This window comes from Saccoglossus kowalevskii, chromosome 11 (assembly GCF_978046115.1).
Source record: "Saccoglossus kowalevskii chromosome 11, keSacKowa6.1, whole genome shotgun sequence".
NCBI classification, from domain to species: Eukaryota; Metazoa; Hemichordata; class Enteropneusta; family Harrimaniidae; genus Saccoglossus; species Saccoglossus kowalevskii.
Genome location: NC_140651.1, coordinates 9,980,264 through 9,999,544, shown reverse-complemented (window position 1 = coordinate 9,999,544; position 19,281 = coordinate 9,980,264). Strand labels below are relative to the sequence as shown.

Here is a 19,281-nt window from a genome sequence, read left to right as displayed (position 1 = left end):
ACCACACTTCTTTATATTTTTTAGTGGGCAAGCCATGTTTCCACATACAAAAATACACATAATATTTCTATTTAATTTATTTTATTTAAAAAAAAATATTTTAGAAGCATAACAATACAACGACTAGATTTGGTGTCACAGTTTGCTCCAAATTCATACTGGAATATTGCCAGCAATAATTAATAAAGCTTGTTCAGAAAACCATTTATTCCCGACATCATATTCAATGGCTAGTTCTCAGGATCTACAACAGTAAATAAATAAACAGAAATCATTTTGATGCGTGGTTTTTAGATGACACTGCCATATCGCACAGATATTCAACACCACCATATCGAATTTGGATTTGGACCATACCATTTCAAGATGCAGGGTGTCTAAACAATGACTCAACAAACAATAAACACATCTTCCACCCACCACACAAATTTTAGCCACAATTGAACAACCAAGAAAGCAACAAATATCAGGCTGCATCTTGAAAACAACGAGATACCACATTACAACCAGTCATTACAAACATGAAATCCTCCACCCCTCCCAGTACACCCTACAGCATTAATGGTTCCTATACTCATTTGCATCTATGTACAACAAGCTTAGCCAATAGATGCACCTGACTCATCAAACTTTTGACCAACCACTCATTCTAAATATTGTGGAGTGAGGGCGCTATTTACTAATGAGAGGAATCTTTTAAACGAATTAAACAGATATATATACATATATACACACCTACACATCAACCGACATACTACACAATATGGCTCATTTTGTTATTTGTCTGCACAATATCATGATATACACTTTATATTCCTTGTACAATATTCAAATCAGCGTAATAACGCAGTTTAATAAGTTTTTACATCTCCATACTGCGATATAATTCCATGTAATCTGATTGTTCCTTGCAAGTGATTTAACTTTGAAATAAATACTCGAAAATATCCCAGTTATTATTATTATTATTAGAAATTATATCAATACGAATATTTGTATTCATTTATTTTTTATATATCATAATTATGCTGATATAATTGCAGTTTTAATATGATGCGGAACTGGAATCCAAGGGAAGGGCCGACAAGTACAAAGACCACCAGCACAGATTGATGGTGGGCAATTGAACCGAAGATAACAATCAGTTCTTACCTACTTCTAGTTTTGTCAGTGAGCATGTAAATTTAAATTAGCTTAATTCGATTCCATGGGCTATTGCGCAAAAGATGACTGAACAAACTCCACTTTGATCTGATTTCGAATTACCGTACAATTACCAAATACCATTTCTTCTGCATCATGTAGGCAGTTCATGAGGTGTGAAGTTCTAGTGGTGGATACCAATTGAAGCAGTGATGACAATACTTGGTATTCATCAGCTTGGTGATATTGGAATGGTAAAAGAGAATATTGTGAAAATAAATGAAACAACTTGTGCTCAATATTTATGTCTGGTTTATGGCACCATAGTACAATTGAGTAGAATATGTATTGCTCTTTTTGTCATATGAATTGCAGGTAAATACATTGCATCATATATATGTTGCTGTAAGAACTGCTATTGCATTGATGTGCATGTGCAGCACACGATATTATTAACAAAGTGAACGAAAGCATTAAAAATACAAAAGCTTACCTTAATAAGATAAATCGCCAGTATACATATCAGACATGTTGCAGAACATAATTAATTATAGATATTCATAACGTGAAGGGTTGACAGACAGACAGACAGACAGACATGAGATGTTAATACTTTTAATCTTACTTTCTGATTGATGAATTATAACGTTGCGTGAATACATATGATATTAAAAGATAGAGGCTAGATGAACCTTGAAAGATAGAAATGATACGCGTACAAATGTTTAGGGGCTGGTTTCTGGGCCCAGCGACAGACAAATTTCAGACATGTTTGACTTCTATTGTAAAACAGGTAAGTCGCATTCTGTGTATAAAACCATACATTTTTTGGTAAACAATATTAATTATTATTAATTAGTTTTAACTGTGCTGTGGTTAAAAATCGGATTGTTGGATGAATGAATAAATGACACAAAGACGTTGACTTTGGTGGTTCGGATGGAAGTAATCTGATTAATTAAGAACATTTATGAATATGATTTATATTTTCTGTTTATGTAAATAATCCATATTATGGTATTATGTACATAATGAAATTCTACATATTTCCACAGGCTGGTGGCGCAGACGAGACAGTCGCCGGGGCACTAGGATGCAAGCTAGCATACAAATTACCGATGTCATGGAACAAAAACTTCAGATATTGGTTACAATCAGATATTGATAGGTCCAACTAAGCAGAACTTATTTGGCAGACCTTATACACCGCAATCGAACATCGTTCTCAGAATGCAAGCGCTTTTCTGGGTGTTGTCGTAACTGGGCAGAATTACAAACAAACCGTCATAATTACTGTAAATCAAAGAAAACATTGGAGTTTGCTCATCATTGCAAGTTTCCATTCATCACTGATAGGCAAATGAAACAAACGGAATAACTCAATGATTAAACAATATTATGCTGACTGTAACTTATATTTTTCTTCAGATTTTTTTAGATATGGAACCTGTTTTTAAAAATATGTTCCTATATGTCAACAGCGCATGAAAGAAAGTCAGATCTAGCATCATATGTCTACTTGCACAATATCTTCAACTGCTGGCCGAAACCCACTATCGCATTCACAATTACTGTTATCATCGTGGCATCGCTACTAGACATAGGAAACCTAGAAATGGCGTTTATCTGGTGTTCAATTCAACTTCATACATTTTCTCAATTAAACGAACTTTCCTAAAAGTTAATTATTCCCTAAAACTGAACACCGTCGAATTAGTGTATTCGTACTTCTACACTGTCAAAAAAAGTGTGGAATTGATCCCGGTCAGAAAAGAGATTATTTTGAGTACCATAAAGCAATATTGTGATATGATTGTGATATGGGTGGACGCTTGTTCGTAAACAATGACACGCTATGGCCACCTGACGCATGCGTAGGTGACGACTCCCCCGCTTTAACCCTATACAACCACAAATTGTAATGACTCATTACAAAAATCTACAGTACCGTGTATCACGTTTACATCACTACAAATCAGTTGCATGGCCTTACTACTACTAAGTTTGGCATGTATTGACCTATAGAACGAGCAACTTCATGTTGTCAACATATATCAGAAGGGGGGTGTCTGATAAGGGTTACAGAAAATAAAAAAGGGCATTTCACAAGAAATAAAATGAGAATTTAATTTATAGTAAAAAATGTTTTTTTACACTTCACAGATAAAAGAAATTATAATCACATGTTATAATGAATCAGGCCAGGAATTATTGTTGAACGTTAACGTGCGATATTATTTCCGGTGTGATATACTTCCCAGTGTTGTACTAAGAACAATGCTTGCCGAGGACACTTTCACAATGCATTAAATAAAGTGTAGATTATATTGTGTACATATCATTGTAAAAGTCAGAATATTTGGGAACATTGTGTTAACTTCGAACGTAAATGGTGCATTACTTTAGCAAATATGCATACAAATTGAATAGGCATATAATAATAATAATAATAATAATAATAATAATAATAAATACTAGTAGCAGACCTTTATGTTTCTTTTCTTTTGTATTGGCACTAAATCGCACTTCTAACACAAGGCTGTAGACCAGCATTGGGATTCGGAAAAGAGAATTTGATTTAGTAATCGAAATAGCGAACAGATTCTGTAATTGAACTATTGTTAACGTTATATATATATATATATATATATATATATATATATATATATATATATATATATATATATATATATATATATATATATATATACATGTATATGATACATATACCGAATGTGTTATTTGGGGGGGGTTCATAACATACATAGAAAATATTTATAGAAAAAATGACCCTAGTATGTTGATAAAACACAGTTTGAAACTGTGGTCAACCCCGTTTATTTTCAGACAGTTTAGCGCCGTGTCAGCATAATTTGCGAAACTACACACTCGCCGTTCCCCGTTACATAAAGGTAAGCCCTAAGTCGCATGTTCATTGCTCAATGGTTTAAAATGCCACGATCAAGGCTTTGAAGTCATTGGAATAATTATGACATCATTGACCTGCTATTTTAATTATTGGCAATATTAGACTCTTTTTGCTCAACTTGGAAAATGGCAGTAAACACAAATTATAGTTTTTTGACGTGAGGGATGCTTAAAAAGGAGTGAAAATGGTTTCTAAATGACAATCCCGTAAATACCGTTGGGTACACTAAATATTTGTTTTTACTTATTTCAAGTAGAAACACTTGGGGCAAAGCAGTAACAACGCTTACACGACAAGCGTGAAAGGTAATGTACACAACTTTTCGTATGATAAGAAAAACTTGGAGCTTGCCTTACCAAGATTATTTTAAATTATGTGATAGTATGGTTTTTGCCGGTTTTAAGTATGAGGCTGAAATATGGGGGCATAGTAAATACCAGGTGATGGAAAGGGTACAGCTAAAATATTGTAAAGCATTTTTGGGGGTGAATTCACAACACCCGATGAAGTAGTTTTGAGAGAATGTGGCAGGTTTCCAATTCTCTTGCACACATATAAGAAATCTTCTGCTGACACGGGCACGAGTTTAAAATTTTAGTCCAATATAATTTAAAAACGACACAAAAACAACAGAAACCTAAAATGAAAAATACATAATAAACTCACCAAACATAATAACCAGAACAATAAATAACTACAACAATAATGTTCTGGATAAAAGACAACGGATTGCCAATAGGTACAAGACTAGTTATAATCAACAGTGCCTACAAATATAGTATTCAGAACAATAACAAAAGGTTTTTCAGCATTCCATTGCAACACGCCTAAAAAAGTTATATAAAAACATGATGGACAATGAGGAGAATAGACCTTCCGGAAAGATCATTGCATACTTATGATATTATACTATATATATACTATATATTGTATTATATATTTCGTATCAGTTAGTTATTGTTTGACGTGATTTCATGTAGAGTCGCCTGTTCAGTAGAGTTATTAGCATATCTATCTTGCATAATGCACGAGGCGACTTTTTTATTTTAAGTTCCCTCGATTCTACATCATCTTGTTTCCCATCAATGATTGTTTATTCATACTATTTAAATAGTTTTTATTCAGTTTTTGCCACACTCGAAGCGACGTTCTATTTACCTTATTACTCGCTATTCACATTTGTCAATATGCAGCTTAAGCACACCCTTGATATGCAGTTCTCTAAGAATCTGAAACTCGCACTGCATGTTATGAGTCGTTGTTACTGGCCAATCGATGTCCTCAGTATAGTGGTATGGTACATCGTTGCCATCTTTATCAGTATCAAATGGCCAGAATCCAAACAGGTGAAGTTCATCACAGCGTATGAGCGCTAGGCTGACCAATAGCAATCCTAAACAAAGCAAACGTTATAATAAATTCCGATCAAATCCAGGGATTGTGTTTTAATATTTGTAAATAATTGCCAGCTACAAAAGCACGAACCGATTCCACCTGAATAACCTAAACAATATAAAATCCGGACTTCGAAAGACTATAAAACATAATTATGTTTTTAAAATTGAGATTAAATCCTTATAATATCAATTATATGTAAATTCTGTAATCACGCCTTGATAATTCGTCGAAAGTTGAAAAACTAACCTGTAGTCGCTCTTTTATTGCATACCCAAAATGTTTCAACTGCAAATAAGTAATTCGGATCAGCTTCTAAGTCCATTAACGTTGTATTCTCTCGTACATAAGATAAGAATGCACGTTTTGCTCCTTTTATTAGTTCAGTCCGAGAAAACAATATATGACCTTCATATGCATCGAGATCATGCTTAAAACCAGAAAAATTGTTGTGGTACCTATTCAAATAAATGATAATATATCGTGATTTAATAAGAAATAGTATACAACTTGATAGTGCATAGTTGTGCAATATATCGTGGTATATCAGCCTACGCTAGGGCAATACATTATAAAACAGACTACTAATCACGACTCGAATGTGTATGTGGTTGGTACTACATGTAGAGTATAACCTTTTCTCGTTCTATATAGTTTATATCCATATATGTGATCCTGATATCTCTCTCGTTGATTTGTATCATATTGCCATATGCCTTTAGTTCGTCAATTTGTTTTCATTCAAGATGATTCGATATAAGATACATTGTAATGATGTCAAACCTTTCACTAATTATACTTGGATTAAAAGTAGAAAAGTTTGTCTTCTTTCCAGCATCATACGTGAAATTACGAATTGAAGGTAGATTAGATCTGCAAACAAATTATGGCATCAATATATTGCCTTACATAGAAACATGTTTGCGTACAACAACATACTCTTGTTATGTCAAAATCACTTCAGTAAGATTTTGAAACAATTTTGAACCCAATACCAGATGTAATAAATTAATGTAGGAATTTTCATTTGTTCCGAGTTTAGTAAATCCAATATTGTAGGATCACGAATAGAATATCCTGTTTATTCAAGGTATCCATTTCTCAGTTTCCAAAGGCTAAACCCTAATAGAGGGATTGTAGCTTGTGAGCACGTAGTCAAAGCGGCGTAGAACGTGAATGACGATTACCGTTAGTATATCTTATTGCGACTAAGAAATATTGCAGTTATTTGAATGTATTGGTAACATAATTGCTAATTTTGGACTATGACTTTAATGTGCTTGAAACGGTTAAATTAGAATACAGAGATGTGTTCTATGGAGTGGAACATTGTACAACTGCTTTATTTCACTGCCATAATACATGGAATGCACGGTTGTATTCTCAAGGAGTCTACAAATGACAAAGTTGTTCATTCAATGCTGATGATTTGTCCGGTGTTCCGTGAGTTAATTTGACTATAGGTAACTTATATATTATACTGATTGTTCATACATGATAGCACAACATATCAATGGTACAATATGCACAATACTTATAAATCCTACATTGTTTACGTTTCTCAGTTACCTGAAAACATAGTCGGCTTTGTCGATTTCTGGTCCACATGCACTGTTTTTTAGAATACCTCCATTTCCAACAACACTACATCGTTTGTTGTGCATTTTGTCATTGTTCTAAAAATAAAAGGAATCATTGACGAAATTGATTCAAATGCTGCATATATATCATCCAATTATTAATTAGTGTGTTATGTTAATGTTTTTTTGCACCCGGACAGTAAGCCCATCAGTCTCTAATCCAATGATTTACAATGAATTTGGGTGAGGTGAGGTAAGAATGATTTATTTATGTCAAATCCCCAAGGGAAATTTATGACGTTATTGTAATAATTGATGAAAAGCAGCCTGGTATTCTCATATTACTGTGATAAATCGGCACTGCTGGTTTTCTGTGCGTAATGTACGAACACGCATAACATGATGACGTGTAACATGCATATTGTGACATTTATCGTACTAATTAGCAATGATAAGTTATGTTACACGTCACACATAGTCCTATTCATATTACTTTGGACTTGCTAACAAATAATATACTTACTACAGCATATTCAAGGAAATCATGGTATCGCCACTCAGCTGAAAAATTGTGTCTAAGTAAATGTTGGTATAGTTTAAACCTGTAATGTAAACCGTATAAAGGTTAGGCACACAATGACACTTTATTCATAAAAATGGTGCCTTGATTAAAAATAATCATAATTATGATATTAAGCAATATACTCTTGTAACCGTATTTGACATTGTCGTAAACATGTATAAAATATTCTTACCTAGTTTCATAAAAACGCGTTCTATTGAATCTCCAATTTTCGAAATTCCTACTTGAATCAACTATTATTCTAGTTTTGCTGAAAGAATATATGATATCATTTGGTTAATAAATTTACATTTATTTGATCAAAATACGCGTGTTTTCACAAATATTTGAACATTATATATTTCATAAGCATAAAGGTGGTGGGTGATATAGTAAACACATAATGTAATAACAATCATAAATCATCTTACCGCGTGTCATATGAACGAGTGTTGTTCATTGTCCAATATTCGACATCTCTGATTGTATCTTCAAGTATGTATTTTCTGAAAATAAGAATAAATATTGTAACATCAAATAATCCTTTCTGTGTAAATTAGCCTTCAAGGTTGTCATATTGTTAACTTGAAACTAAAAGACAATGCAAGACAATTTATTGATAGGTTGAGTGTTGTTACCAGCCTTGGATACACCATCGTCAAAATCCCAGTCATTCTCGTTTATTTTGAAAGCATCACCAAGCGTTACCTAACATTCAATTGTCTTGATGTTTTATTACATTGGTATTGATTGTAAGTTCTCCAATAATGGACGCTCAATACAAATAATATACCCACTTATGTCAATTACAATTATATTTGCATATCGACAGAACTAATTGGCCAATCTAAGTGCATTACGAATACCACGTGAACCATGACCCATTTCAGTCAAGACGGGAACGATCTCAACCACATGCCTCTCCGGGCATAGTCATGAGCTGAGGTTGTCATTTAGCAACCAACTTATGTCAACGTATTGCACGGTATCTATCGATTGAAACCTTCACAATAAATGACGTATATTATAAATTACTAAACCGTGTGCCCACAGTTAATTCCCCTGACTGAGTTCAAACACAAACTTAACTACTTTATGACAGTGTGTTCAGTGTGCATATACAGATCAACATTTATATATACTACAATGTGTTGTAAGAAATATAAATGAGCTGTCAAACTAATTTCGAAACTTAAATGCAGCAATTTCTAACATACGAAAAAATGTTTGACTTCAGATTGAAGTGCTACCCAGAAAGGTCGTTAACGGCACCTAGTTTATCTGTGTCCTGCTCATACATATAAAAGTGTTTGTTTCTGAGGTTGGGTTGGCAATATTCAAGAATCTAAATTCAAGCCATAACTGGAACTAGGATTCTGCTGTAGTTATGGACACACCATAACCCGAACATTTTGGGATACCCCCATAATTTGCACATGTTTAACTTTGTAAGACTCTATCTCACCCAAGACACAATGAGGCGAGAATGGCCATTAGAAAATTTGATAATTCGCTACAAATATGTAGTAGTTGGATGTGATTATACCTACTTTGCTTAAATCGTGTGCGGAACATTTCTGTATAAAAATGTCATCAGTATTATGCTGACAACATTTTTGTCAAGGATATATTTGCGAAAGGCAAATATTGTATTTTTCGAGATCGTCTATGATTCAAAACAGAAGAGTAAAGTGCGCATGTCTATGACCATTACACAAACGCCCGTAGTGACCAACCAGAAAACAGCATATAATTACCACTATACTAAATATAAAGGGACATTTTGAAACCCGTAGCAACCAGTTTAAAACTATGTATATGTTTTTTACCAAAATACCCTATACCTATAATATATATGGAACGTCGATGCTGCATTATATTGCTGTTCAACATTATATTATTTTCAAATATCAATAAATAGTAATTTAATGTCAAGTCCATATGTAACATGTAGTTATATCATATCATATCAAATCAGTCCTATTTCTCCACCTAGTATTACTTACAAATGCAAACAATAGCCTCCAATATGCTTTAAACTTATTGCAAACATATTGTAATAAATGGAAACTTGAAGTAAAAGTCTCAAAATCTAAAGTCACGATTGTTAATAAATCTTGCAAAACCATTAGAAAACATCAATTTGTAATTAATGGAAAACATCTGTAAAATGAAACTTAGATTTGAAACTAAACACAACTAGTAAACTTGTCAGAGCTCAAGAAGAGCCACGGAGCGATGAAAGCTGTTTTTGAAATTTAATTGCTATAATCTGAAAACATTATTCCAGCCAAAAATACCTAAAACTATTTGATATTAATATGGTTAAACCTATCCTGGCCTATTGCAGTGAAATATGGACGAGCAACTATGAACTACAAATGAAAGAAATGTTTGATAGTAGGGAATGGAGAAATGTTGCAAATACATATTGCAGGTATACTGTAAGGTATGTATTTTGTAATTAGGAAGACACCCCATTTTACTTACTAATATAAAACGATCGTTAAAATATTGTCTCAAATTTAAAACAGCTAATGAGGGAAACGTTTAATGTTCTGATACAGGTTTTCGCCCATTCCCAGTGACACTGAAGAAATTCACGGCTCTCGATAAACACCGAACTCTGTTTTAATTCAACGGAACGGTTTACAAACACTTGTTACATCAGCGACATCTTGAAAATTCTAGAAAAGCCTACCAACGAGGCTCGAACAGTATCATGGGTAATGGAAGAGTATGGAGAATTGATCTTACAAATCAGAGTGAAATCATCGCGAATGACAATAACTGTAGAATAGCTGGTGCATACATTTTGTAATAAACGATTTCCCGATATCAGAGTGTATACACAAATAAATCACGAATCTTGTACAATGATATATCCTGAATGTTTGTTGTTCGATAATAATTCAGTCACGATGTTCATAACAACTCTCATAATGCGCTCTGAATACCCGAAAGTTCTAACTAAGAATTATTTCTCATATTTGAACTTCGCTAATGTTCATAACAATAATTGAGACTCTAATATAATAACTAGACTTTTGGAACAAATGTCAACATAAAAATCGATAAATAAGAAGTTTGTTCTCGGCTCCTGGTGAACGTGACCCCAGGTCATCAGTGTTACTAAAATAGCCACTTAAATTAGCAGCACTACATAGCAGGTTTTCCACACCCTCACCCTATTAAAGTTACCTTAACTTTAATATCATGGTTTTCTAATCGTCCTCAATCTCGTTTGCAATGACACCAACTAAGCGGTTCACTGCAGCAGTCTTTGCCTTTCGACTTGGACGACTCACATTCTGGTTCTTGAGGGTCCCAACTGGTTCTTCTGATTTAATATCATCACCCACTGGAGTTTCATCATTTGTATTGCTGATTTCTAGATCACAAACCAATTGGAGTGGCCTTTCAACAATGTAGCCACTGCCTGTCTTGATTTGTTATCCTCTGATCACTCCGTCCTTACCAACAATGGTATCTACAATGCGTTCTATCTTCCAATTTGCTCGGTTCTTTGTCGAGTCCTTCAGTAGAATGACAGAGTTCATTCCTGGCAATTCATGGTTTTTGGTTTCTAACCGCTTGGTATTACGCTCCTGTAATGCCTGTAAATATTCATTTAACCAACGTTTACGTACATGTTCTCTACAGGTCTTAAGGTATTTTAGACGTTTGCCTATGTCATCATCAAGTCAAGTCTTGAACATTGTCCTCTAGGTAACGTGCTGGCTGTCCGCGTAAAAACATATTTGGAGTGATAACTACTTGTTCTAAGTCTTCCTCCATGTAGCACAATGGTCTGTTGTTCATGAAAAGTTCTACATCCAGCAGTACTTCCTTGAGTTCTTCGAACGTCAGCAGCGCTCGTCCTATAGTTTTGGATAGGGCTCTTTTTGTGATACCAATGAGTCTCTAAAAGAAACCACCCCACCATGGAGAGCGTGACAGGTTAAATCTCCACTCAATGCCCTTTGTTGTGAGGTAGTTAAATATATCTTCATCATTCTGAAGCTTAGTTAGCCACATCTTGGTCGCAACAAATGTCTTGGCATTGTCACTCACCATACAACTTGGTGATCCTCTCCGTGCAACAAACTCCTTCGTTGACATATCTATGCACAGCTTTAAGTGTACAGCTCTGGTAGTTGCACATGTGAAGAGAGCGATGTAAGCCTTATTCGTTTCACTCTTGCCTAATTTGTAGTGAAGTGGTCCTGCAAAGTCCACACCTGTCACATCAAAGGGCTCAGTAAATTCAGTTCGGAAGGCAGGTAGAACTGATGTCACAGGTGCATCCAACATTTTTGCACGGTACTTTTTGCAATGGTTGCAATTGTGTAGTATTGATTTGACTAGGGATCTCAGTTTTAGAATCCAGTATTTAAATTTCTCTCTCACCTTACTCATTGTTTTGGCTACTCCGCCGTGTAATGTTAGAATATGGCAATGCTCAATTATCCGTCTTGCTAAGGCTGACTTTCGTGGAATGTAGATTGGATTGTAACCTTGGATTCTACTGCTGCATCTCTGTATCCCGTCATGATCTACTGATATTGCAATGTCTATTATCATTCTGTTTGTTTGTTGTGTCATTTTAATCCATACTGTCTCCGCTGCTGACATCTCAGATATAGTGAGTGGCCCAATCCGTCTCATCCCTCTACAGCTGTCTGCAAAACGCTTTATGTGTGCCGTTATGCACAAAAGCTTCCAGAAGGGAAATCGGCTCAAGAGGTCTTGTACCGATTTATTCAAGTCGTTCTCATCTTCTGTCAGGAGCATAGCTTTATTGTACTTCGTTGACCTCTTTTCTGTTTTTGTGCCTGCTGACTCAGAAATCTCAGGTTGAACTGGTCTGTCTATCTCACTCAAAAGCCACTTTGGCCCATTCAACCAAAGTGTACCAAGACGGTCCGGCGTTGTGCCTCTGGTTCCTAATTCACTTGGGTTTTCTGTTGTCGGTACATATCTCTACTGAGTATCTGTAAGCTCTCTGATCTTTCTTACTCGATTGCGAACGAATGTTGACCATTCACCGTGGTTTTGAAGCCAATACAAAACTGTTGTGCTGTCTACCCAACTATTCCATGCTGTGATGGGAAATGCAGCTAGTGCCTTTGAAACATTATTCTGCAATTTAGCTAAAGTATGAGCAGCTGCCAATTCCAATCTTGGGATGCTCCTGTATTTTGGTGCGATTCTGGACTTGGCAACTAGCAACTGCTGACTGACTGGTTTTGAGTCCCGGCATGCCACAACATAGACTGCAGCACAGAGAGCTACTTTTCTGGCATCTGCAAATCCATGAATCTCAAAACTTGTGGGTGTGTCGGTAAACACACGGCGTGGTATTGTTATGGTTGGTGCTAGTTGCAAGCTCTTTATCCACATCCACCATTTTTTGTGAATTCCCTCTGGCACCCTTTTAACCCAATGTAACTAAAGGAGACAAACTTCACTGAAGATCAATTTTGCAGTGATAGTTACTGGTGAACTCCACCCAAGTATGTCATAAATGCTGTTAATATCAGATATCATTTTCCGTTTAGTAGTTGGTTCACTGCTTTTTAAGCCTGGCTCAAGTCAAGAATCAGTGTGTCTTCCATCTTGTTCCATGGGATACCGAGAATCTTTGTGTCACTGGTTGATGTGTTATCAGTCCCTTCATGTTTTGTGTTGTTTTTGGAGCTGAGATGAGTGATGTTGCTGTGCCATTTGTGAAGTGAAAACCCACCTTCTGATAGTATTTTGGTAGATTCTTCTTTGAATACTGCAACATCACGTTCTGCCTCTCCTCCTCCTTGAATATCGTCAACATATGTATCATCCAATAGGGTTTGGACTGTTATTGGATAGTTCTCCCTATAGTTCTCAATGTGTTTTTGCAGTGTTACTCCTAGGTTATATGGACTTGAAGTTGCTCCAAAGATCACCCGTGTAAAACGGTACTCCATCAGTTGACGAACTTGTAGATTGTTGTACCACAACATTCTCATTGCATCTCTGTCTTGTTCGTGTACTCGAATTTGAAGAAAAGCCTTCTGGATGTCTCCTGTGATGCAATATTTTCGCATGCGGTTCCTTATCATGATGTCAAACAGTAGTGGCTGTAGTGAGTGGCCCGTCTCTAAGCAGTCATTGAGTGAGGGGCTTTTGCTGAGCAGTCGTACACTATCCTCATCTTTGTTGTTTCTGCTTTCTCTCTGATAACAGCCTGATGTGGCACATAATGAATGACCTCCCCTGTTTGATGAAATGGTGCAGGCTCAATAATTCTCTCATTTATTTGTTCTCTCATAATGTCATTGTACTCCTCTAATTTCCCCCATTCTCTCTAGTTTCTTTGATGTGCTGTATAGTCGAGCTGTGCAAAAGCCTTTGTTGGTAGGAAGAGGAATGTGATCTTCCTTCCATGGCAGTTTGGTTTCGTAGTATCCCTGTTCTGTCATACTCAACTGTTGTCTAAATTCTTCATGAATCATTGAAGTTTCTTTGCTATCCACATCCCTAATTCCCAAAACATCCAGTGAGCACAGCTTCTCAAATTCTTCATATTCGGTTTTCATGAAGAACTGCTTCTCTGTTTGACTTTCTGTGGATGACTGCTTTCCTGAAATTGTCCAACCCAACACGGTGAACTCAGCACCTGGATCCTTGTCTGGATTTATGCGCAACACCAGCGGTTCTGTTTTTCGAATCCTCTGGTAGTCGGCTGCTCCCAAGATGATGTGAATAGCAAGTAGATTCTCAGTCATTTCTTCCTCATTGAACTGCAGTCTGCGAAACCGAACATGTCGTTTCTTCAGCGATTTTATGTTTAGGTTTGGTAAGTGGGTTAAAACACCTTTTTCTGCATTTACAAAGGTTACATCAAATGAAAACCCACCTACTGCTAGTGATTTTATTGTAATATTGTACAGTTCGACAGTTTTCCTGACAGTGCCATACATCTGTTCTATACAGCGTTGTTCTCTCTTTATGGGTTTCAAGTGCAATTGTGTGATCAAGTCAGAACACACATATGAACTACCAGCACCCGTGTCAAACATGATTCGAACTGTCTCTGTTCAAACTTTGCTCAGGACTGTAGCATGAATCGCACTTGTATGCTGTGTAGTGATACTACTTTTGCACTCTCTGAAACGTTAAGTGTAGATTTTGCCCTGTCACAAATTGATGTGTGGTGCTTTCCTTTGCAATTCCTGCATCCCCTTGATCTGCAATCACTCGCAAGATGTCCAACTCCTGTGCAGTTGAAACACATTCGATTTCTACGGAGTATGGCTCTCCTGGTGACCAAATCGAGCACTTTGACACAACTATATCTGGAGTGATCTTCAGAACGGCAATACACACACTTAATTTTACGATTCGGTATGTGATCTCCATTACTCCCAAGCAGCAATTTTTCATCTTTTCTCTTCTTATCATCTCTCCATTTTGTAGTATTATTCTCCTCAGTAACTCTCAGTTGATTTCTTTCCACATATTTCTGCAGACTCTCAACAAGCTCTTCCAGACCCCATTCTTCCCAGTTGTCATCCTTTTGTACAAGCACTTCACGTACAGGACCTAGTTTGTCCATTAATGTATATACTGAACTTTGTGCTGTAGTCAGTTTATTCATTGTTTTGAGTGTACGCACAATTCTTGATAGCCTGTTATAAAAGTCATGTACTTCATTCAATTTGTGGATGTTAGTAACAGTTGGATTTTTCTCAAGGTCTTTTATCGGTGATTTGTGTACTTTAATATCTTTGCCGTATGTTCGTAGAAGTATTTTCTTAGCTTCCTGATATCCTGCAGCAGTGTGAGGCAGTCCCATGATGTCCTCTCTTGGTTTGTCTTTCACCAATTCAATTACACGGCATGAAATCGCGTGTTTCCGGTACGGTTACACAACGGTTACATGGCGGTTATGCAGTAAATCCGCCGCGTAACCGTCGCGTAACCGTCGGACTATGGGGGTGGCATATCCGTCGCGTAACCGTCAGCCGGAAATGCTACGTTTGTCGTCCATTCAGTCCAACGTAAATCAACGGTAATTTCTGAAAAACCGCAGATTTCCGTTCAACGTTTATAACGTATACTTTTAAATAACCGCTGATTAAGTTGGACGGAAGAAACGTAAATGCAAAAATATACGCCAATTTACGTTGAAACTGAAACAACATATACAGCTGGGTAACCGATCATTACGTGAACGGTTTCCGGCGTATTCTTGTGTTCTTCCACGTCATGTACGCAGAGTACGCCCATTGTAAATTACATTTATTTTGACGTTTTCCGGAAACTGCCTTATAATATTTATCCTTACATGGTGTGTATAACCGTTTACAATATAAATGTGCTTAACAAATATAATAAAATTATTCCATATTCGTATATAGCGCCCTCGTATGGCTTGTTTTTAAATTGCTTGTTAAGTACAATTACTCCCGCGTCATGATCCCGCCGTCAACGACAAACACAGTCGTGGCTTGAGGATTGATGTACCCCCAGACGTGCTTAGCTCCAATACATCACGCTTCTTGTACGTCTGTATCAGTTCAATTTCATGACATTTCAAAAATCTAAAGAAAAGTCTAGTATGATAGAACGAAGTTCCGTCATATTTTACGTTTTGGAAAAAAAACGTGTAAAGGGCTGCACTTGAACTCAGCCAAGACAGCTCACACTTGTTTGTTAATACATTGTTTATAATCACGTGTGTTACTTCTACAACAAAAGAGGTGTTACCACTGTGGCATCAAGTGATATTTGTTTTGTCTGATGTGACTGAACCACGGTTACTAAAACCGTGACTGAACTTATAAACATACTGTTGATTAACCTATGATTAAAACACACAGCGAATGCTTCTTAAAACCATTATTTTCGAAAGTTAGAAAAAGAGTGTCAGTGTTAGTGTATTGTAGTACGTAATCATTTCTCAGCCAAGTCACTTTCGAGTACACATTAGTGGCGTTCACGTTAGAGATCTACTTGAACGCTCGGCACGAACCGAAATCAGTGGTGAATTTTCAGAGAACACATAACTATATATATGATCGGATACAGTAGTAATGAATGAAATGAATGCAAACTGTCGTCGGCGACGAATATTCATGTGCTGCAACCGGTATTTTCTTGCAATGCTACATTGACGTAAACAAAAAAAATCGAATCTTCTAAGCTTTTCATTGCATGATGACTCATAATAAATACTATAATAACAAAATTAATTAATTTCAATATGTCAATTATTGTTTTCATCATATGTGTATCGCTTTCCATGTTTGGGTCAACTAACAGATCGACGAATGATAGCGTGATTTCTGCACGAGCCGAGTGGATCCCGATGTGGCTCCGGACAAACGTAAACCCAGTGCTGTAATTCTCTCCACACATGAAGGCTTAAAATATCGGCACGTGCCGAGTTCCCAACATGTGCACGTAACGGGTGCTGATGTTGAAAAGGCTGTAGACTGGTAGCTGTACAATTCGTAAATAAAATACGTTGGTAGTTACGTCCCTGGAATAAATTATATTCGAAGTTCATATCTAGTGCACTACTCTAGTGAAGAGGGACTTTGATTAAATGAACAATGAATGTGTAGCGGCACTGGTTTGTATACTTGCCTTGGCACAGCTATGCCCGTGTGAGAGACATTATGGAACTCTTAATAATATAATAAAATATTTAAATTTAAAATGTGTATTTGTTGTAATGTCAATGTAATTTGCCTGCTCAAAATCATCCGATACCTTGATAAAAACTATAATGGTCCATTAGAGGATGTGGATCTACATGCAAGTGTCAACTGCGTTTGTTGTTATGAAATATGTGTGGTCTAACCAAGATCTGATTGGCCTAGAACAGTATACTATACCAAATTATAACCGAAAGAGAGAGACTATTCCACTTCCGTCTGAGGATAAAAACGAATAGAAAAATTGTAATTAAAATGTTCGTTGGTAGAAACTACATACAGAATGCTTTATCCCGATGCATATTTCGTCGAGAGACCATTTCGTCAAAAGTATGATGTGAATTGGCAGTGCTGAGCACCCTCCCCATAATAATATCATTTTTTGCTCCGCATTTATTGTAATATTACAAATTAAGAAATTCGCTGCAATTAATAGTTGGTGGTTTGTTGATGTTAAATGGATAAAACTCAATTCACACACCAAGAGGTGTCATTCTTCAGTTAAGCAATACAATGTGACAGACTTCAGTCGAATACTGGTGGAAGTTTTGACCTTTTATTAAGTCTTTTATTCCAAATAAGCGATACGAAGACAGAATTGGTTCGGTGACAGTCGGTAATGAGCTGATAATAGTTAGTATTGTGAGCACGTCGACGCGTTTTATACATCGTACGTTTAACCATGGAGCTCCATGGTTTAACATACAGCCTTACAGGCCTGCTTGAGCCAAATAGTGGAGTATTACTGAATCCAAGTCGCCACATCATCGTACGCCATGGCCGGGCCTCTTTTACGCCAAGCCTACATAGATTTCTTCCGTCGAGTCTCGAAGCGAGAATGAGTCTCGGACAATAGTGTACAGTAGCTAGCGTTTTAGCTAAGTATTTTTTCAACTTTATATGCAGTCTGCTATTCTTTTTTTGTAAATTCTTAACCCTGTTAAACGATTAGACGGGCATAACTTGGCATATGCCAAGAAGCGGATCCAAACGGTTTGAAGGTTCTCAAACTCATTTCGACGAAGCAACTCTGACATTGCTTCCAGCGTCTTTTTCGTTACACTATTCAATCAGGAGAATGTAAAGTTTCACCTCGTCCAAAAACGTCCACGCACAATATATATATAATTATATATATGTATATAAAGTATAAATGGGAAAGGATGTTTTGTCTTAACGTATATATTGAATAATTACGACACCACGATTATCTGGACTACTACATTTATTTTTTATATCGGTCTTAGCAAAGAACCACAAAATGCCAGTACCGAGGATTGATTCCGATATTCTGATTAGTCCACCGTCCACCACTGCTCTATCTCCCTTTGTTCTATGTCAAAAATTAACGCTGTTTCGATTGTCATTACTTTGCGCAAAATAACGACAAATGTGCAACCATATCAAGTACGAAGTCTAGGCAGGTAGTGTGAATAGATCTGGTGTCGTGGCCTGGGGTGCGAAAACGAAAGGGGCTTCCCCAAGGAAGTAGTTTACACGAACCAGCTCCCTGCACGAACCTAATTCGGGAAAGTAGTGTCACGTGAGTGTATTGGTCTACTAAATTGTCCTCATTACAACGAAATAAGATCAAAACTTTACATTGTAGCTAATAAATGTATACCAAATTTTGACAAATTTAGTAATGAAAATAAATTCATATCATTACTAAGTAACGAGAAAATGTCAATTCCTTTAGCGCAATATTTAAAAAAACTGTTTTAATACAAGACAGCAGCACCTACATAAACTAAGCTAGTAACACATTCCTCGTATACACATGTATCTTTCTTTTTTTAGTGCTTTTTTGTTCCCTTACTTTTTATGTAGTTATTTTTCTTTTATTAATATTTGATTTGTAACCCTTTTCATCCCCTCCGGGGGATGTTGTGTGTTAATAAATAAATAAATAAACAAACAAATAAACTGAAAACTCATCTACCGGTAGTTGCGTTTTATGTTTGAGAA

At 36.2% G+C, this 19,281-nt stretch overlaps 3 protein-coding genes across 3 annotated transcripts; all 3 read right to left on the bottom strand.

Moving 5' to 3' along the window:
• Positions 1-5,241: 5,241 nt before the first annotated feature.
• Positions 5,242-10,827, bottom strand: LOC102807345 (alpha-N-acetylneuraminide alpha-2,8-sialyltransferase-like). The gene is made up of 7 exons (XM_085505182.1): positions 10,811-10,827; positions 8,041-8,115; positions 7,571-7,649; positions 7,037-7,143; positions 6,251-6,340; positions 5,717-5,925; positions 5,242-5,465 (listed from the first exon to the last, which is right to left on the bottom strand). Exons 1-7 carry the CDS (start codon positions 10,825-10,827, stop codon positions 5,242-5,244), a joined length of 801 nt encoding a protein of 266 aa, XP_085361308.1.
• A 6-nt stretch (positions 10,828-10,833) lies between these two features.
• LOC102807211 (uncharacterized) lies at positions 10,834-13,012 on the bottom strand. The gene is made up of 5 exons (XM_085505181.1): positions 12,698-13,012; positions 11,684-12,592; positions 11,327-11,533; positions 11,088-11,226; positions 10,834-11,000 (listed from the first exon to the last, which is right to left on the bottom strand). The coding sequence occupies exons 1-5, from the start codon at positions 13,010-13,012 to the stop codon at positions 10,834-10,836; spliced, it is 1,737 nt and encodes a 578-aa protein (XP_085361307.1).
• Positions 13,013-13,188: 176 nt separating this feature from the next.
• Positions 13,189-13,710, bottom strand: LOC144349393 (uncharacterized). The gene has a single exon (XM_078007965.1). It carries the CDS (start codon positions 13,708-13,710, stop codon positions 13,189-13,191), a length of 522 nt encoding a protein of 173 aa, XP_077864091.1.
• Positions 13,711-19,281: the final 5,571 nt, after the last annotated feature.

Coding starts and splice junctions, on each gene's coding strand:
- LOC102807345 (XM_085505182.1), bottom strand. Junction 7,144..7,570: donor ATTTCCTTGAATATGCTGTA/GTAAGTATATTA, acceptor TTTTATTTTTAG/AACAATGACAAAATGCACAA. Junction 6,341..7,036: donor AAAGCCGACTATGTTTTCAG/GTAACTGAGAAA, acceptor ATTTGTTTGCAG/ATCTAATCTACCTTCAATTC.
- LOC102807211 (XM_085505181.1), bottom strand. CDS start 13,012: ATGTGGATAAAGAGCTTGCAACTAGCACCAACCATAACAATACCACGC. Junction 12,593..12,697: donor TCACAGCATGGAATAGTTGG/GTAGACAGCACA, acceptor GATACTCAGTAG/AGATATGTACCGACAACAGA. Junction 11,227..11,326: donor CACGTTACCTAGAGGACAAT/GTTCAAGACTTG, acceptor GAATATTTACAG/GCATTACAGGAGCGTAATAC.
- LOC144349393 (XM_078007965.1), bottom strand. CDS start 13,710: ATGATAAGGAACCGCATGCGAAAATATTGCATCACAGGAGACATCCAG.